This window comes from Dipodomys ordii, unplaced genomic scaffold, assembly GCF_000151885.1.
Source record: "Dipodomys ordii isolate 6190 unplaced genomic scaffold, Dord_2.0 Scaffold15, whole genome shotgun sequence".
Taxonomy (NCBI): Eukaryota; Metazoa; Chordata; class Mammalia; order Rodentia; family Heteromyidae; genus Dipodomys; species Dipodomys ordii.
Genome location: NW_012267231.1, coordinates 16,835,984 through 16,851,294, shown reverse-complemented (window position 1 = coordinate 16,851,294; position 15,311 = coordinate 16,835,984). Strand labels below are relative to the sequence as shown.

Genomic DNA, 15,311 nt, shown 5'->3' with positions numbered 1-15,311 from the left:
TTTTGGGAAAGAGCAATCAAATAAGGTTGTCATTCTTCCATCTGCTCAGCACTCCCCTTCAGCCCTGACTCACTCCAAACAGAAGGGAGTAACGTATTGATGGATGGACAAGATCTTACCGATCCCCACGGCCCTCAGCAGCAGGCCAGCCCCAGGAGGGCCGGGGCCTCGTCCTGTGCGCCTCTCCTCTCCCTCCACCCTCTGACTCAGAGCAGGGAGATGACTATGTTCCTGGGACTCCTCTAGATCTCCACAGGCTTACTGAGGAAATGTGACCTCAGAGTACTCAGAACACCAGTCCCGTCAGCACTAAGCAAGTGACACACTTTCCATGTAACCACTGAACACATCAAGAAGTAGAGGCGAGGAAACAAATCATCAGAAGTGGCCTGAGTGGATACGGGGGCGTAGGTGGCTGTGTGGGGTCTGGATGGATACCGCTCAACTCCAATGTCCACTTCCTTTCTCTTCCTTTTTCTCTCTCTCTCTTCTCCCTCCCACCCTCTCTTCCTCTTTTTCTTTCTGTACCAGTAGGAGGACTTGAACTTCGGGCCTCAGGCTTAGGTTCACTCAAGGCTAGTGCTTTATGGCTTGAGCCACACCTCCACTTTTGGCTTTTTTGCTATTTAATTGGATAAAAAGAGCTTCACAGACTTTCCTGTCTGGGCTGGCTTCGAACTGTGACCCTCAGCTCTCAGCCTCTGGTGTAGCTGGGATTACAGATACGAGCCACTGGACATGTCCGTGTTCTTTCTACTGCACTGGTGCCGTAAGGCAAGCAAGAAGTATTGCAAAGACTCAATAAATATTTGATTATGGTGATGGAAAAGAATGTGGCTGTGATTAAAGGATGGGGGAAGAAATGATTACAGATGTGCTGTATTTTGAAAATTCTCCTAAACAAACAAAAAAGTAATTATTTACATTGCAAAGGCTTTCTTTATGGGGATGGGAAGGTTAAACTGGGCGAGTATGAGAGAAAGGGTAACACTGTCCAAAAAGAAATGTATTCTTGACCTCACTTATGTAACCCCCCTCTCTCTATCACCTTTATGATAGAAATAAAAAAAATTAAGAACATAGGAACTGGTCTGGTCTGAGAATGTTTCTAGGTATTTGGCTTCCGGGTAAGAACCAGCTCTATGCAACGCCAGCTCTGCATCTGTGGAGTTAGGCACCGTGTTCCCAGGGTGACTGGAGGGCTGTCACTCTCACAACAGCAATAATGACAGCAGCTGGCAGCGCTGACACAGGGCCCCGCCCCTCAGCAGCACCACCATGCTCCAGCCGGGTCACTCTTTCCTGGGGGGGGGGGCTGCAGTTCTTGCCTCTATACACCCAATGCTGGGACCATCCGCTGCCTCTGCAGGTGACAGCCCAAACTGTTTCCACACATTGTCAATAGTGCCTTAGGGGAGGCAGTGAAAATAGGGGAATCCCTTTTCCCTTTCTAAGCTCTTTACATAAATTCAGTTAAGTCTTACAGCCACCTACAGGCAGGTGAATATCTGGGTTGTACAGATGAAGACTTTATAACCTGGAGAGGTTCAGTGACTTGTCAGAACTTTGCTTCGCATGGCAGTTTCATTCTAGAGTCTGTTCTCTCAACAGCTACATTATTCTACCTCTCAATATATACCGGAGGAAAATAATAAGCAAACATCAAGTAACTTGTCCAAAATAACAGTTAATAAGTGGCAGAAGCAAGATTCAAACCCAGATCTAATTAACATCCAAGTCTGTATTATTATTATTTTTAAATTAACTTACATATACAGAGAGGATTTTATTTTATTTTATTTTTAAATCTTGGAAATTCTTTTTTTGTTTTGTTTTGTTTTTTGGGTTTTGTATTTGTTTTTCTGCTTATGTGGTGCTGAGGAATTGAACCCAGGGCCTCATGCATGCAAGGCAAGTACTCTACCACTGAGCCACCTTCCCAGCCTCAGAGGGGATTTTATTGTTAGCATTCCCATACATTTCCAAAGTCTGTATTACAAAATATTATGCCAAAACAGTCACTAAGCTTTTAATGTACCTAAAAAAATTGTCTGGGGAGTTCACTAAACATGTGGATTCTGAGCTCCTACCTCTAGGGACAGATTTGACAACTTCAAATATGGTCCAGGAATCTGCATTTACAGACTCCAGGTGATTCAAATGGAGCCAGTCCCAGGAATCCTCTGACAAGCCATTTTTCATGGTCTCTGTCCCCCAGAAAGAAAAGGACAATAAATATAGAAGAAAGAAGGTGTGAAAAGTGAGCAGGACCATCTAAAGTAATGGAGCATCATTCCCCAGAAGGAAGATAAGCAGAGGAGGGTAAGTAAATAATGTAGGTAGTCACTAAGAAATTTATAATCAGCTGTTTAACAAGTGGGGGGGGGGTAATACTTTGGAACCATTCCTAATCATCTGAGGTTTATTATTAGAGCATAATTATGCATACTCACAAAATGTTAGAGGATTTGGCCTAGTCTAGCATTTTTGTTCTAAGCGCTGGCTGAAGACTACCCTGAATATAAGCAATGACCTCTGTGATTCCAGCAGTAAGCGAAGCCTGCCAGCATTTCATAAGGAATGTTACTTCACCAGCAGAGGACAGAGGTAAGCATGAAGGACAGGCTTCATGACAGAAAAAGTTGCTACAACAAGAGGGGGCCTCTTCAATCATCCATACAACCCGGAGGCAGCCCAGAGGCCACTGGTAAGTCACAAGACCTTTTAAAATGAGGTTGCAATCTGCATTTCCATCCTTGTTCCAGACTGTCTTGAGTTGGCTCACATGATCTGACTCCAAATACAGCTAATCTTTAAAGGCGACTCCATTACCCACAATGCCTCAGTGTACTAGTCTTCAAAGACTACTCCAGCCCTTCATTACCCATAATGCCTCCATGTGTTAGGGGCTCTTCCTCCTCAGAACCCCCATGTGGGGGCTGAGGGTTGAGGTAAGCAATCAGTAATGAGGTGGCATCAGGGCAGCAGAGCACTAGAGAATGTCACCCACCACCCTCCAGGATTTCTCCATGGAGAAAGGGATCTGAACTGGTTCCAGCACAGACAAGCAGGTGGATCTGGAAACATGCTCTCCACTATGGAGAAGGTCAGTGTCAGGTGCAGGGAAGAACTGCAATCATGTGCCAACACACAGAAAGACAACCAGCTGATTCCTGAGACTTTCACTCATGAAAATTCGTTGGGGGGAGGAGGCACTAATCAGTGCGCCAGGGTCATTATTACCTTGCCTTTTTTTCTTGTAGGCCATGCTCTCTCTTTGCTATTGAGAGATCATCATTGTAGAGGATCAATTGTCCATCCTAAAATTAAACCTCTAAATGTCACTCTGTAATCAAGAGGCAATTGCAGTTATGTTAAATAACCATTTACTGAGACGGTGGCCCAAAGGCCTGCAGGCCAACTGGAAAGTTAGAAACTCACATTTAATGTCAGCTCTGTAGCCAATGCTATTCTGCACCCCTGTCCATTATTTATCTGTAAAATGGGTGTGGTGACATTTATGCAATGTATTAATTAGGACATTCACATAAAGTACATTTAACAGAGTGGATAGATGTGCCAATGCAGAGTACTTTTAGACTGCTTGACAGGTCAATGAATCACATGACTCTGTGGTTTTGCTGGTCACAGACATGCCTGCCTGGGCTCAGGCTGATGTTATGAGGGACAGAAGACATGGGAGACTCCAAGTCACTGCAGGAGTACAACAGGAACACTCAGAGGGCCTAACAAACTCTGAGGACACAGATGGGTTTACAGAGGAACCCGGGGAGTGTGGATGAACCTGTGCCTCTTGTTCCCTATAGAACTTGAAGGATGAGCTGCAGAACTAACGCATCTGGGAGAGTGACAGATGATTGTGTAAGATTTACCTAAGTGCTGTGATTTAAAATAAGATTCATAAGGGAACAACAAACGAAGCTGACTAAGTCAGGGATTCTGAATCTGAATCTTCCCTCTGGAAGATATTCATGATTAGATGAATCAAGACAGTTTACTTCCCTGCAAAGCAAAGTGTCACGACCAACAGGAAGGAATAGAAAGCTGCCGCCTACAACCACACCTGTTATAGGGCTGCAGTGGCTCACACCTATAATCCTAGCTACTAAGACCTGAGGATCTTAGTTTGAAGCCAGCTAGGGCAGGAAAATCCATGGGACTCTTACTCTCAATTAACCACCAAAACGTTGGAAGTGAAGCTGTGATTCAAGTGGTAGAGTTCTAGCCTTGAGTGATAAAGCTAAGGATCAGTGCCCAGGCCCTGAGTTCAAGCCCCAGTGTAGTCACACAAAAAATTAAACCAGCCGGGTGCGGGTGGCTCACGCCTTAATCCTAGCTACTCAGGAGGCTGAGATCTGAGCATCACAGTTAAAAGCCAGCCAGGGCAGGACAGTTAAAAGCCAGCCAGGGCAGGAAAGTCCGTGAGACTTATCTCCAATAAACCACTAAAAAACCGTAAGTGGTGTTGTGGCTCAAGTGGTAGAGTGCTCGCCTTGAGCTGAAGAGCGCAGGGAGAGTGCCCAAGCCCAGAGTTCAAGCCCCATGACTGACCCCCCCCCCCAAAAAAAACCCCTAAAAAACAAAAAAAGCACCAAACCAAAACCATACTCACAAGCATCATGTTACATATGCATATAACCATTCAGTATCACTCTATGATTAGGATAAAATTTTGGTACCAGTTTTCTCTAAAATGAGATTATTTTAAAAATTCAATTTAAAGGATGTCATGAACTAGGAACAATGTGTCTCCAAATGTACACATGACCTTTATACATGTTGTAATCCAGAATTTTCTTTCGAGGAAAAGAACATGCAAACAGGAAAGCAAGCATCTATTTGTGTTCTTGTCTTTTTTGGGGGGCTGGTTCCTGGGGCTTGAACTCAGGGCCTGGCGCTGTCCCTAAGCTTCTTTGTGCTCACTTCTGGTTTCTTTTGAGTAGTTTATTGGAGATAAGAGTCTCAGACTTTCCTGCCGTGGCTGGTTTTGAGCTGTGATCCTCAGAGCTCAGCCTCCTGAGGTGTGAGCCACTGGCACCCAGCCCAGTGTTCTTGGTCTTGTGTTATATTTTTCTTTATGATTTTCAAGGCCAGTTTGGTTTTCAATAGGCAAATATAACTTAGATAGGATTCTGTAAGTAACAAGAAAAGATAATACAAAATAAGCTATTATTGGAAATCCAAGTGTAGGTGGCTCATGAGTGCAATCCCAGCTACTCAGGAGGCTGAGATCTGAGGATCTAGGTTCAAAGCCAGCTCAGGCAGAAAAAGTCTGTGAGACTCTTATCTTCAATTAACCAGCAAAAGCCAGAAGTGGCTCACATGGTAGTGAGAGGCTCTGAGTTCAAGCCCTAGTTCTGGCACCAAAACCAACAAATTAAAATAAGGCAAGCTTCTAACTGTGTCTTCCAAGGAAGTGCTTAGGCCTTCATCTTTCTTTTTTTTTGGGGGGGGGTCCGGTCGTGGGGCCTGAACTCTGGGCCTGGGCGCTGTCCCTCAGCTCTTCAGCTCAAGGCTAGTGCTCTACCACTTGAGCCACAACACCACTTCTGGCTTTCTTTTTGCTTATGTGGTGCTGAGGAATCGAACCCAGGGCCTCATGCATGCAAGGCAAGCGCTCTACCACTGAGCCACCTTCCCAGCCCAGGCCTTCATCTTTCATACTATGGTATACACCACACACACACAGACACACACAGACACAGACACACACACACACACACACACCACACTCTCACACATTATGAGAAGCTCTTGTTACACACACACACACACACACACACACACACACACACATTCTCATACATTATGAGAAGCTCTTGTTATTTTAGTCCAGGCAGGCCTGACAGCCAGGCCAACTGTGATATCTGAGCTTAAGAGGTCAGCAAACTTTTTGGTAAAGGACAGCAAGTACTTAAGGCTGTGTGGGTCATATAGTCTCTATTGTGGCTATTCAACCCTGCCGTTATAGTGCAAGAACAGCCATAGGAAACACATAAAAGATGAATATGGTAATATCATCTACAGAACAAGCGTCAGGCTGGACTTAGCCCAGCCACCACAGGGAGCCGTGGGGCTGCACCGGTGAGTGCTGGAGTGGATTAGAGCATTCTCAGGACTGACTCCTGGATTTCTGAGGAATGCCATTGAGCTCAAAGGTCTCTGAGAAGATGAAGAAAACCTTAGGAGGTCAAAGCAAAGTTTATACAGATCAATAGTAATTTTTAATGGAGCAAAGGTGTCCCATATCCAATCTGCTGCTATAATCTGAGGTTGGCTGGGGTGTGTAAATAGAATTTTAGCTACTGCTAGACTTACCCAGATCCTTGAGATACTTCTAAAGAACCCTGATGTACTTGGGATCCTCGAGTATAGGATGGAGGTCTTTGTTTATCTGGAAACCAGGGTTTAAAGGTGGTGGAGATAGAAAGATCAGCTAAAGATCAAGAGGCAAGTTAGACAACAAATGGTATTGATAGCACTGGCTGGAATTTTATAGCTATTCTCTAGTTCACTAGATTTAGATTTGTGCCATTGGAAAAAGATAATTTATTTATTCATTTAGCTAGTCCAGGGGCTTGAACTCAGGGACTGGGCACTGTCCCTGAGCTTTTGCTCAAGGCTAGCACTCTACCACTTGAGCCACAGTACCATTTCTGGCTTTTTCTGTTTATGTGGTCCTGAGGCTGTATGCATGCTAGGCAAGCACTCTACCACTAAGCCACATGCCCAATCCCTGGAAAAAGATTTTGAACTAAAACTTTAAAGACACCAATGTGAGTGGTGATAGATCTTGCCTATGATAGGGAGTTTTATTTATTTATTTTAAAGCCCAGTTCCTAAACTTGGCATTCTGTGTTTTGGTAATGTTCTTACAGCCAGGAACATAATTTGGACATAGAACTTGTCTGAAAACAACATATGCAAACAGATATGATTTTAGTTATAGACCAAGAGTTCACTATGGCTGGGTAATGGTGACTCAGACTTGTAATCCCATCTACTCAGAAGGCTGAGATCTAGAGGATCATGGTTGGAAGCCAACTGGACAGAAAAGTCATAAGACTCCCTTCCTCAATCAACTAGCAAAAAAGGTGGCCTCTTAGAGGTGTGGATCAAGTGGTAGGGTGCCAGCCTTCACAAAGCAAGCTGAGCAAGCACAGGGCCCTGAGTTTAAATCCTGGTAATGGCAAAAAAGAAAAAAACACTTTACTACCATAGTTTGTTGAACAGAATATGAAATGAGTGTCAGGAGAAGGAAGATAGGAGGTCAGTGAAGAGTCCTCTGAGAAGGTGACATTTAAATTGACAGCTGAATGATGAGGAGCCAACTTTGCAAAGATCTGAAGGAAGCCTTCCAAACACAGAGACTGGCTGATAAAAAGGGCCTAAAGAAGGATTATGTCTGCTAAGTCCACCACTGATCTCATCAGTAAATAGTAAGGATTAGAAAGCTGTCAAGGTCAAGGGGTCAGATAGAAGTTTCCAAAAGTTCTTTGTGTGTTTGTGTATGCTGGTAATGGAGCTAGAACACAGGGTCTTAGTGTTCGTGAGTGAGTTTTGTGCTTAAGAGTGGCTACCACTTGAACCATACCTCCACTTTGGGCTTTTTGTCTGTTAATAGGAGGTAAGAGTCTTCTCTTGATTAGTCTGCTAGGGCTGGCTTTGAACCTCATTCTTCAGATCTCGGCCTCCTGAATAATTAGGATTATAGGCAGGAGTCACCAACATATGACTCTGAAAGTTTATAATTTTGTTTGAAAGCATGAATTTTATCACTGACAATAAATCCAGTCAGCTTTTCCCATGGAAATGGTAGGCTCACTATGGTCATTCAGAAAAATGCCTGCTGAGTACTCAGATGAAGTTGTTGGTGAGTTTTTTCCCCCCCAGGAATGAGAGGGCTGATTAAGCCTTCTAACTCAAACTACTTCACCACCACCCTTGTGGTATAAATATATACAAGAAGGTATTCTATGTGTACTTTCTCAGCACACAGAATCTTTAACAAGATAGATAATTAAAGAGTTGAGATTTAATGAATTTAGGACTTCATCAAGGATATTCTATTCTTTGGTAGTACTGGGGTTTGAACCCAGGACCTTGTTTACTAGGTAGGCACTCTACCACTTGAGTGTCCCTAGCCCTTTTTTGCTTTATAGTTAGTTTTTAAGTAGATCTGGTGATCTCCTATCCCCAGGGACAGCCTCAGACCATGATCCTCATACCGATGGCCTCTCTGGTAGGTGGGATCACTGGCCTGAGCTACCATTCCTAGCTTATTGAGATGAGGGTCTCACCAACTCTTTACCTGGGCTAGCCTTTAACCATGTTCCTTCCCTTTTCTTCCTGAGTAGCTGAGATTACAGGTGTGATCCACTGATCCCACCAAAGACATTCTTAAGCAAAACCTTTTTGTCTTTTAAATTCCCAATATAGTGCCATGGCCTTGATGCTTACTATAAAACAAACAGTTTCACCTAGAACAGTTTTTGCATCATCAGTGCAAAAGTCAACACAGTGAGAAAGACAAATGTCTTACCATTCGTATTTGTTAGTGTGATGAAACACCTGATATAATCAGCTAACAAGGAGGAAGGGTTTAAGTTTCTGTCAACGGTCATCTGGCCTGTGGTGAGGCAGTACATTATGGCGGGAGCATGTGGCAGAGGAGAGCTGCTCATCTCATGGTGGCCAGGAAGCAAAGAGGTGTTGGGAAGAAGGGGTTGGAGTTCTAATATTCTTATCAAGGGCACAGCCCTCAACTAGGCCCCACTCTCCAGTAGTTCCACGGGACTTTGGGAGTGGATCTGAGACCCAAACTCAACTGCATTATTCAGAAACCTGTGATCATTGCATGGGCCTTGGACTTTTCACTTGGCTTTTTTGTTCAAGGTGACACTCTACAAGCTGAGCTACACTTCTACTTCTTCAAGGTGACACTCTACAAGCTGAGCTACACTTCTACTTCTTGCTTTTTGCTGGAAAATTAGAGATAAGGGTCTCATGGATTTTCCTGCCTGGGCTGGCTCTGAACCATGATCCCTGGATCTCAGCCTCTCGAGTAGCTAGGATTACAAGGCATGAGCCACCAACTCCCAGCTTCCAACTTTATTTCTAAGCATCTGTTTTAAAGTAATTTAACCACTCTCATTTGTGCTTCTGTACATCTAGCTCCATCACAGTGAGAGCAGAGGAGCTACTACCATCTTTTAGCACCCACTATGCCACAGTCTGTGTGCTATGCCTATTTTATGCCTTCTCGTGAAATCTTCAAATTAAGTCTGTATGCTAGGCGTCATTGTAACCCAACTAGTCGAAGCTAAAGTTAAACTTAACTTTACAATTTCAGCAATGTCTTTCCTTGCTACCTGTTCTAATGTCGTCTGGCATATATTCGGGTTCTGTCTTCTGAATAATCAAATAAATGATGGTATTCCATCCTGCTCATCTTTCAGGGGCCTGCCTGGGTCTGGCCTTCAGTGCAGGAGTTGTTCATTCTTCATTCCTTACAGACAGCTTAGATTCAGAATCTTCATTTACTCATAGTAAAATTGTATTTTCATTTCTGTCAGCAGTGTGCCCCTAGCCGTGGGATGGTATCTTAATGTGCGCACTGCCATCAAGCCAGAAACACAAATGTTGACATTTGATTGTAATGCTTTTTCCCTCTAAGTTGCTTCAAGTAAATACCAATGGTGTGCCCAAGTAAAGGAGGCAATTATTTAAGAAGCAAATGGTGTATGTTTTTCAATATGCATATTCATGTCCTAAACTTTACACAATGTTAAAAATAACCTAATGAATACTACTTTTTCTACTTGCTTGGGGACAGTATGAAATGAGAAAATTTTCGGTGGTATTGGGGCTTGAACTCAGGGCCTAGGGCTTGCTAGCTAGCTAGCTAGTCTGTGGCTTGAGCCATGGTTTGAGCACTTTTTTCCTTCATTGATTGATTTTTCTGACAGGGTCTTGCTTTTTCTCCAGGGCCAGGCCTTGGACAGCAGTCATCCTACCTTTGCCTGTATAGCAGGGTTTATGGATGTGAACCTCCATGCCTGGTTTGCTTATTGAGAGAAGGTTTGTGTTTTGGCCTAGGCTGACCTCAAACTTTCCAACTCTACCTCCCAAATACAGTTCTATGCCACCATACCCGATCCTCAGATTTCAGCCTCCCGTGTAGCCTTTAACGACAGCTTAATACCTCTGACGAGGCTTTCCCTGGACTCCAGCATGTATCTTTAGGCTGGCGTGAGTTCAGTGGCTCTGAAGTGTGGTCTGAACTCAGTCAGTGGCAGTTATTGGAAGTGTAAAGTACCAGCACTGAGAACTGCTGGGCTGGAAACTCCGGGAGTGCTGCCATCTGCCTTATCATCCCTCCAGAGTGCCCAGCGGTGGTGTGTGGCTGTGTGGGGTTACTGTAAGGAAAGCCATGGGGATAGGGGTGTGGTTCAAGTGGAGAGCACCTGCCTAGTGAGTCCCTGAGCTCAAGCCCATCACTGGGGGAAATGGGGGGGGGGGAGAGAAACAAAAACCAAAACATGAAATAGAAAATAGGTAATGGTGGCTCATGCCTACAACCTTAGGCACTAAGGAGGCTGAGATCTGAGGATCATGGTTCAAAGGTAGTCTGGGCAGGAAAGTCTTTGAGGTTCTCATCTCCAATTATTCAGCAAAAAAACCAGTAGAGTGTGGCTCAAGTGGTAGGGCACCAGCCTAAAGTGAAAAAGCCAAGCAAGAAGGAGAGGCCTTGAGTTCAGGCCTCAGTATCAACAACAACAACAAAAGAAGAAAGAAAGAAAGAAAGAAAGAAAGAAAGAAAGAAAGAAAGAAAGAAAGAAAGGAAGAAAGAAAGAAAGGAAGAAAGAAAGAAAGAAGGAAGGAAGAAAGGAAGAAAAGGAGGAGGAAGGAAAGGAAGAAAAGGAGGAGGAAGGAAGGAAGGAAGGAAGGAAAAGAAAAGAAAACTGGAAAGCATGACTGGTCCAAGTATAACCCAATCTGTGAAAATACAAATATCTGGCAAGGGGGCTGCCCTCAAGCCCCCACACAGTGGTATTAGGCCAAAGGACAGTTGTTGAATCATTCATTCACTCATTTATTCATTCAGAAGAGAGGCTGAATCATTGATTCTTCCAGGGTGTGGATAAATCTACCACAGCCATACCCACATGGCATAAAGCCATGTATTGATCTGCAGGCACTATCTGCCAGCCCTCCCCAGGTAGCTCCTGCTGTCTCAAATTGCCTCTTTGCGAAATACAACAGTAACCAGCAATACATGCATTTTATGACTCCTTGAGTAGGACAGTCTATCACTGAGTACGCAAACACCGAATACAGCATTCAGCATTCAACCACCAATAAGACTACTCTTCTAGGAATGTATTACTGCTATTCCAGTTGCTTTGCAACTGCACTGATTTAAGGAAAACAGGACATGGCTAGAACTTGACAACTATTTGGTGGCTCATTTTCTTAAAGAGCATGTATAAAACTTCATGGCATTTTGTTAGGGAGACTGAAGGTATCAAGTGTTCACACATGTTTATTTATACTTGGTTAAAGAAAAACTGGCAAGAGAATCTTCCCCATTAAGCAGAGGTTGTTTTGTCTTTGTCAGAGAGAACCAGGCTGGGCAGAGAAGGAAGGTTCACTGCTAAGTCAGGAGGGAAGATGGCTCAAAATTGGACCACAGTACTCAGGACATAGAGTCAGGTGCCAGTGCTCAAGCCAGTAATTCTAGCTACTCAGGAGGCTGAAATCTGATATTGAGGTTTAAAGGCCTGTGTGGCAGAAAAGTCTAGGACTCTTATCTCTATTTCACTAGCTAAAGGCTGGGGTGTGAGGTGGATGTTAGTGGCTTATGCTATAATCCTAGCTACTCAAAAGGCTGAGATCTTGGAATCAAGGTTCAAAGCCAGTCTAGGCAGACAAATGAGAGACATTTATCTACAATTAACCATCCAAGAGCCAGAACTGGAGGTGTGGCTCAAGTGTTAGAGAGCCAGCCTGCAACAGGAAAAGCCAAGTGAGGGCTTGAGGCCAAATTCAAGCCCCAATATCAGCAAACACACACACACACACACACACACACACACACACACACACACACACATGAAAAGGCTTCTTATTCTATGTTAAACATCTATAGGACTGGGAATGTGGCTTAGTGGTAGAGTACTTACTTATCATGCATGAAACCCTGGGTTCGATTCCTCAGTACCACATACTCATAAAAAGCCAGAAGTGGCATTGTGGCTCAAGTGGCAGAGTACTAGCCTTGAGCAAAAGAAGCTCAGGGACAGTTCCCAGGCCCTGAGTTCAAAGCCCCAGGACTAGAACAAAAAAATCTATAAAGTGCTCCTTGCTCCCCACTTTTTCACTACACTTGAAAGGAGGCCAGGAGAGAATAACATAAAACCAAACACTGCTTCCAAATAAAGTAATTGCATTAAGGGGATAACACTTTCGTAACAGCCCCAAAGAACTGCTTAAAGACTCTGATTTCCTTTGCAGTGAGGAGAGAGCATTCAGTTGCTGCTGCTTCTCCTCACGCCAGCACAGAACTGCACAGAACCGTGACAGCAATGGATTGCTGCTGCTCCAGCGGGATGGGCTTGCTTTGCTATGGTAAAGCTTGTCTGTATTCACCAGCATGCAGCCGGCTCCCTTAGCTAGAGAGCCAGGGCCATAAACTTTGTTCAGTGCAATCGGATGGCTCCGGTACTATTCTAAACTGGGATTGCATTCTCCAGATAGATGATGGCCCGCAGAAATGGCTCTTGTGCAATCATCAAAGATGTTAAATAAAATTTAGCACCTAAAAGCGTGTTAAGAAAAATTCCCCGTCTCCTTACCAGGGTGCTCTACGTACCTGGGGCCTGTTCCTGGGATCTGTGGTGGCGAATGGACGTTCTTCTTCTCGGGTCCCCCGGCTTCTACCTCCTCCGCTCTTCCCCTCGCGGCCGTGGCCGCCTGGTCCCCGCTGAGCTGGCCTTGGGCCGGGTCACACCGGTACATGAAGACGATGGCGGGCTTCTCGCTGGCCTGGCCGCGGGCCTCGGTGAACCAGTGGTGGCGCTGCACGGGCGGCGGCGGCAGCATGTGGATGACCGTGCCGTCCAGGCCCACCAGCTTCCCTTTCTCGCGCTCTTTCTCTCTGTCGTCCTCCTCGTCCGTTTTCCGACGGCGGAAGAAGCTTTTAAAAGATATCCAGCGTTTGGGCTTGGCGTCCGCCGCCCGCCGGCTGCTCTCCGGGTGCAGGACGGCCTCGGCCTCGGTGGCCCGGGCGGGGCCGGAGGGCCTGGTCCAGTTGGTGAAGTGGCGCTGCAGCAGGCTGCCGGCGTGGTAGGGGGAGGAGGTGGAGCGCGGCGGCGGGAAGGGCGGCGAGGGCGCGCCCGGGGGGCTGGCCCGCAGCGCGGCGCGGGGGGACGCGGCCGGCTTCGCCAGGGGCTCCTTCTGCGCTCTGGCGGGTGGGCTGTCTGCGGCCGGAGGGGCCTCGGCCTCTCCGCCGGGCGGAGGCGTAAAGAGAGACTTGGGCCTGGCGGGTGCGGGCTCGGCGTCGGGGGGCACGGCGTACAGCTCTTCGGCGCTGCAGGTCTTGGGGCCCGGTGGGGCGGCCTCGGGGGGGCCCTGGGGCGGCTGGACGGCAGCCGCCGTCGGGGAGGGCGCGGCGCTCGCCTGCTCCCTGGCCGCGGCCGGCTGACACTCGGGGGCGGCCTCGGTTTTGGCCGCGAGCTCGGGCGGGGGCCTCGGGATCTTGGCCGGGGAGCTGTGGCTGGAGCTGTAGCTCCTCTGCGGGGACGACTGGCCTCTGCTGAGGCAGCTGTTAAACTCCAGAACTTTCTGCGCCACGGCGCCCCGCGGGCGCCCCGCGCCGCCGGAAGCCCCCTTCTCCTGGGCGCCGTCGGCGGCTCGGCCCGCGGCCGCCTCCGAGGCTTTGCTCCCGGTTTCGATCTCTTCGTAGGTGTGGCTTATCACGCTCGTGGTTTTCTCCTTCACCGACAGCTCGGCGCTGGTCCCCAGGAAGCTCCTGTAGACGGCCAGGTTGTCGTAGGCGCTGGGGTTAATGACGATGGGGACTTTGATGGCGTTTTTGGAGCTCCGCGCGTAGCTCGGCTCGTCGTGAATGATGATCGGGAAGGGCGGCATCCCCGCGTTGTTGTAGCTATTGAATTTTATTTCGGACAGGTTGGGCGACTTGACCGGGATGGTTTTGGAGGCGACGTTGGTGGCGGTGGGTGAGGTGGGCGCCGACTTGTGGCAGCTCTTCCTCGGGGGCGCGTCGGGCCCGGGCCCGCCCGGCGCCAGCCCGGCCTTCGGGATCTTCTGCCGGGGACTGGTGCTGGAGGTCCACACCTCCTGGTACCGGATCGCGCTGGATTTTGGGAAACGCGCGCTGACCGGCCCCGGGGTCAGCGTGGGCGACGTGACCGGGGAGCTGGGGGTGGAGGCGGGGCCGGCGGCCCGGGCGCTGCCCGCGGGGCCGTCCAGGCGCTCGCCCGCCATGGCCGCCGACACGTCCACCACCGTGTACGGCTTGCACAGCGGCTGCTCCAGGTTCACCACGCGGTACGGCTTCGCCTGCTCCTCCACCGGAACCAGGCTGATGGTCACCGCCTGCCCGGCGATCTCTTTGGAGACTTTACTTTCTTGCTTGTCCGTCTGCACGGCAATCTTTCCGTCCTTCTCTTCCAGCCGGAGCGCCAGGACGGCTTTGTGAGTCTCCGGAGCTTTGGCGGAGCCCTTGGAAGCCCGGGACGCGTCCTTCTCCTGGCCAGCGGGGCCGGCAGGGCCGGGCTCGGCCTCCGTGCCGTCCCTGCCCGGCCCCGGCCGCTCGGGGACCGGCTCCCCGTTGCACAGCCTCGGGGACGCGCTGCTGGCCGTCTCGGGGCGCGACTCCCCGGTGAGGGAGGACTCGGGCGAGGTGGAGCTGGACGAGCCCATGCTCTGCACGCTGCCCTGGCCGGAGGAGGCCCCGGAGCTGTCCTCGTAGCCGTTCAGGATCTCGTCGTAGCTGTCGTCGTAGTCCACGGCGCAGACGCGCTGCAGGGACTTGTGCCGCAGGGGCACCGTGTTCCACTTCTTGCCCACGCAGAGCCGCACGGGCGACAGCGTGTGGGCCCTGAAGTTGGCGAAGCGCGGCTGGCCGCGCATGCGGATCTCCATGGCCAGCAGCTCCTCGTCGCTCTCGCCCCAGCTCTCGTCGGCCTCCTCGGGGCGGCCCGGGCGCGCGTCCTCGTCGCTCTCCTCCCCGCTGGACGGCTCGGGGTAGCAGAAGCGGCCCCCCT

General features: G+C 48.4%; 1 protein-coding gene across 1 annotated transcript in view; it reads right to left on the bottom strand.

Annotated features, from left to right (window-relative positions):
* Peak1 (pseudopodium-enriched atypical kinase 1) overlaps positions 1-15,311 on the bottom strand; it is a 116,964-nt gene that overhangs the window by 36,525 nt on the left and 65,128 nt on the right. Inside the window, exon 3 of the mRNA XM_013011938.1 lies at positions 12,896-15,309. Coding sequence (XP_012867392.1) covers positions 12,896-15,309 — 2,414 coding nt within the window. The remainder of the gene's footprint in view (positions 1-12,895; positions 15,310-15,311) is intronic.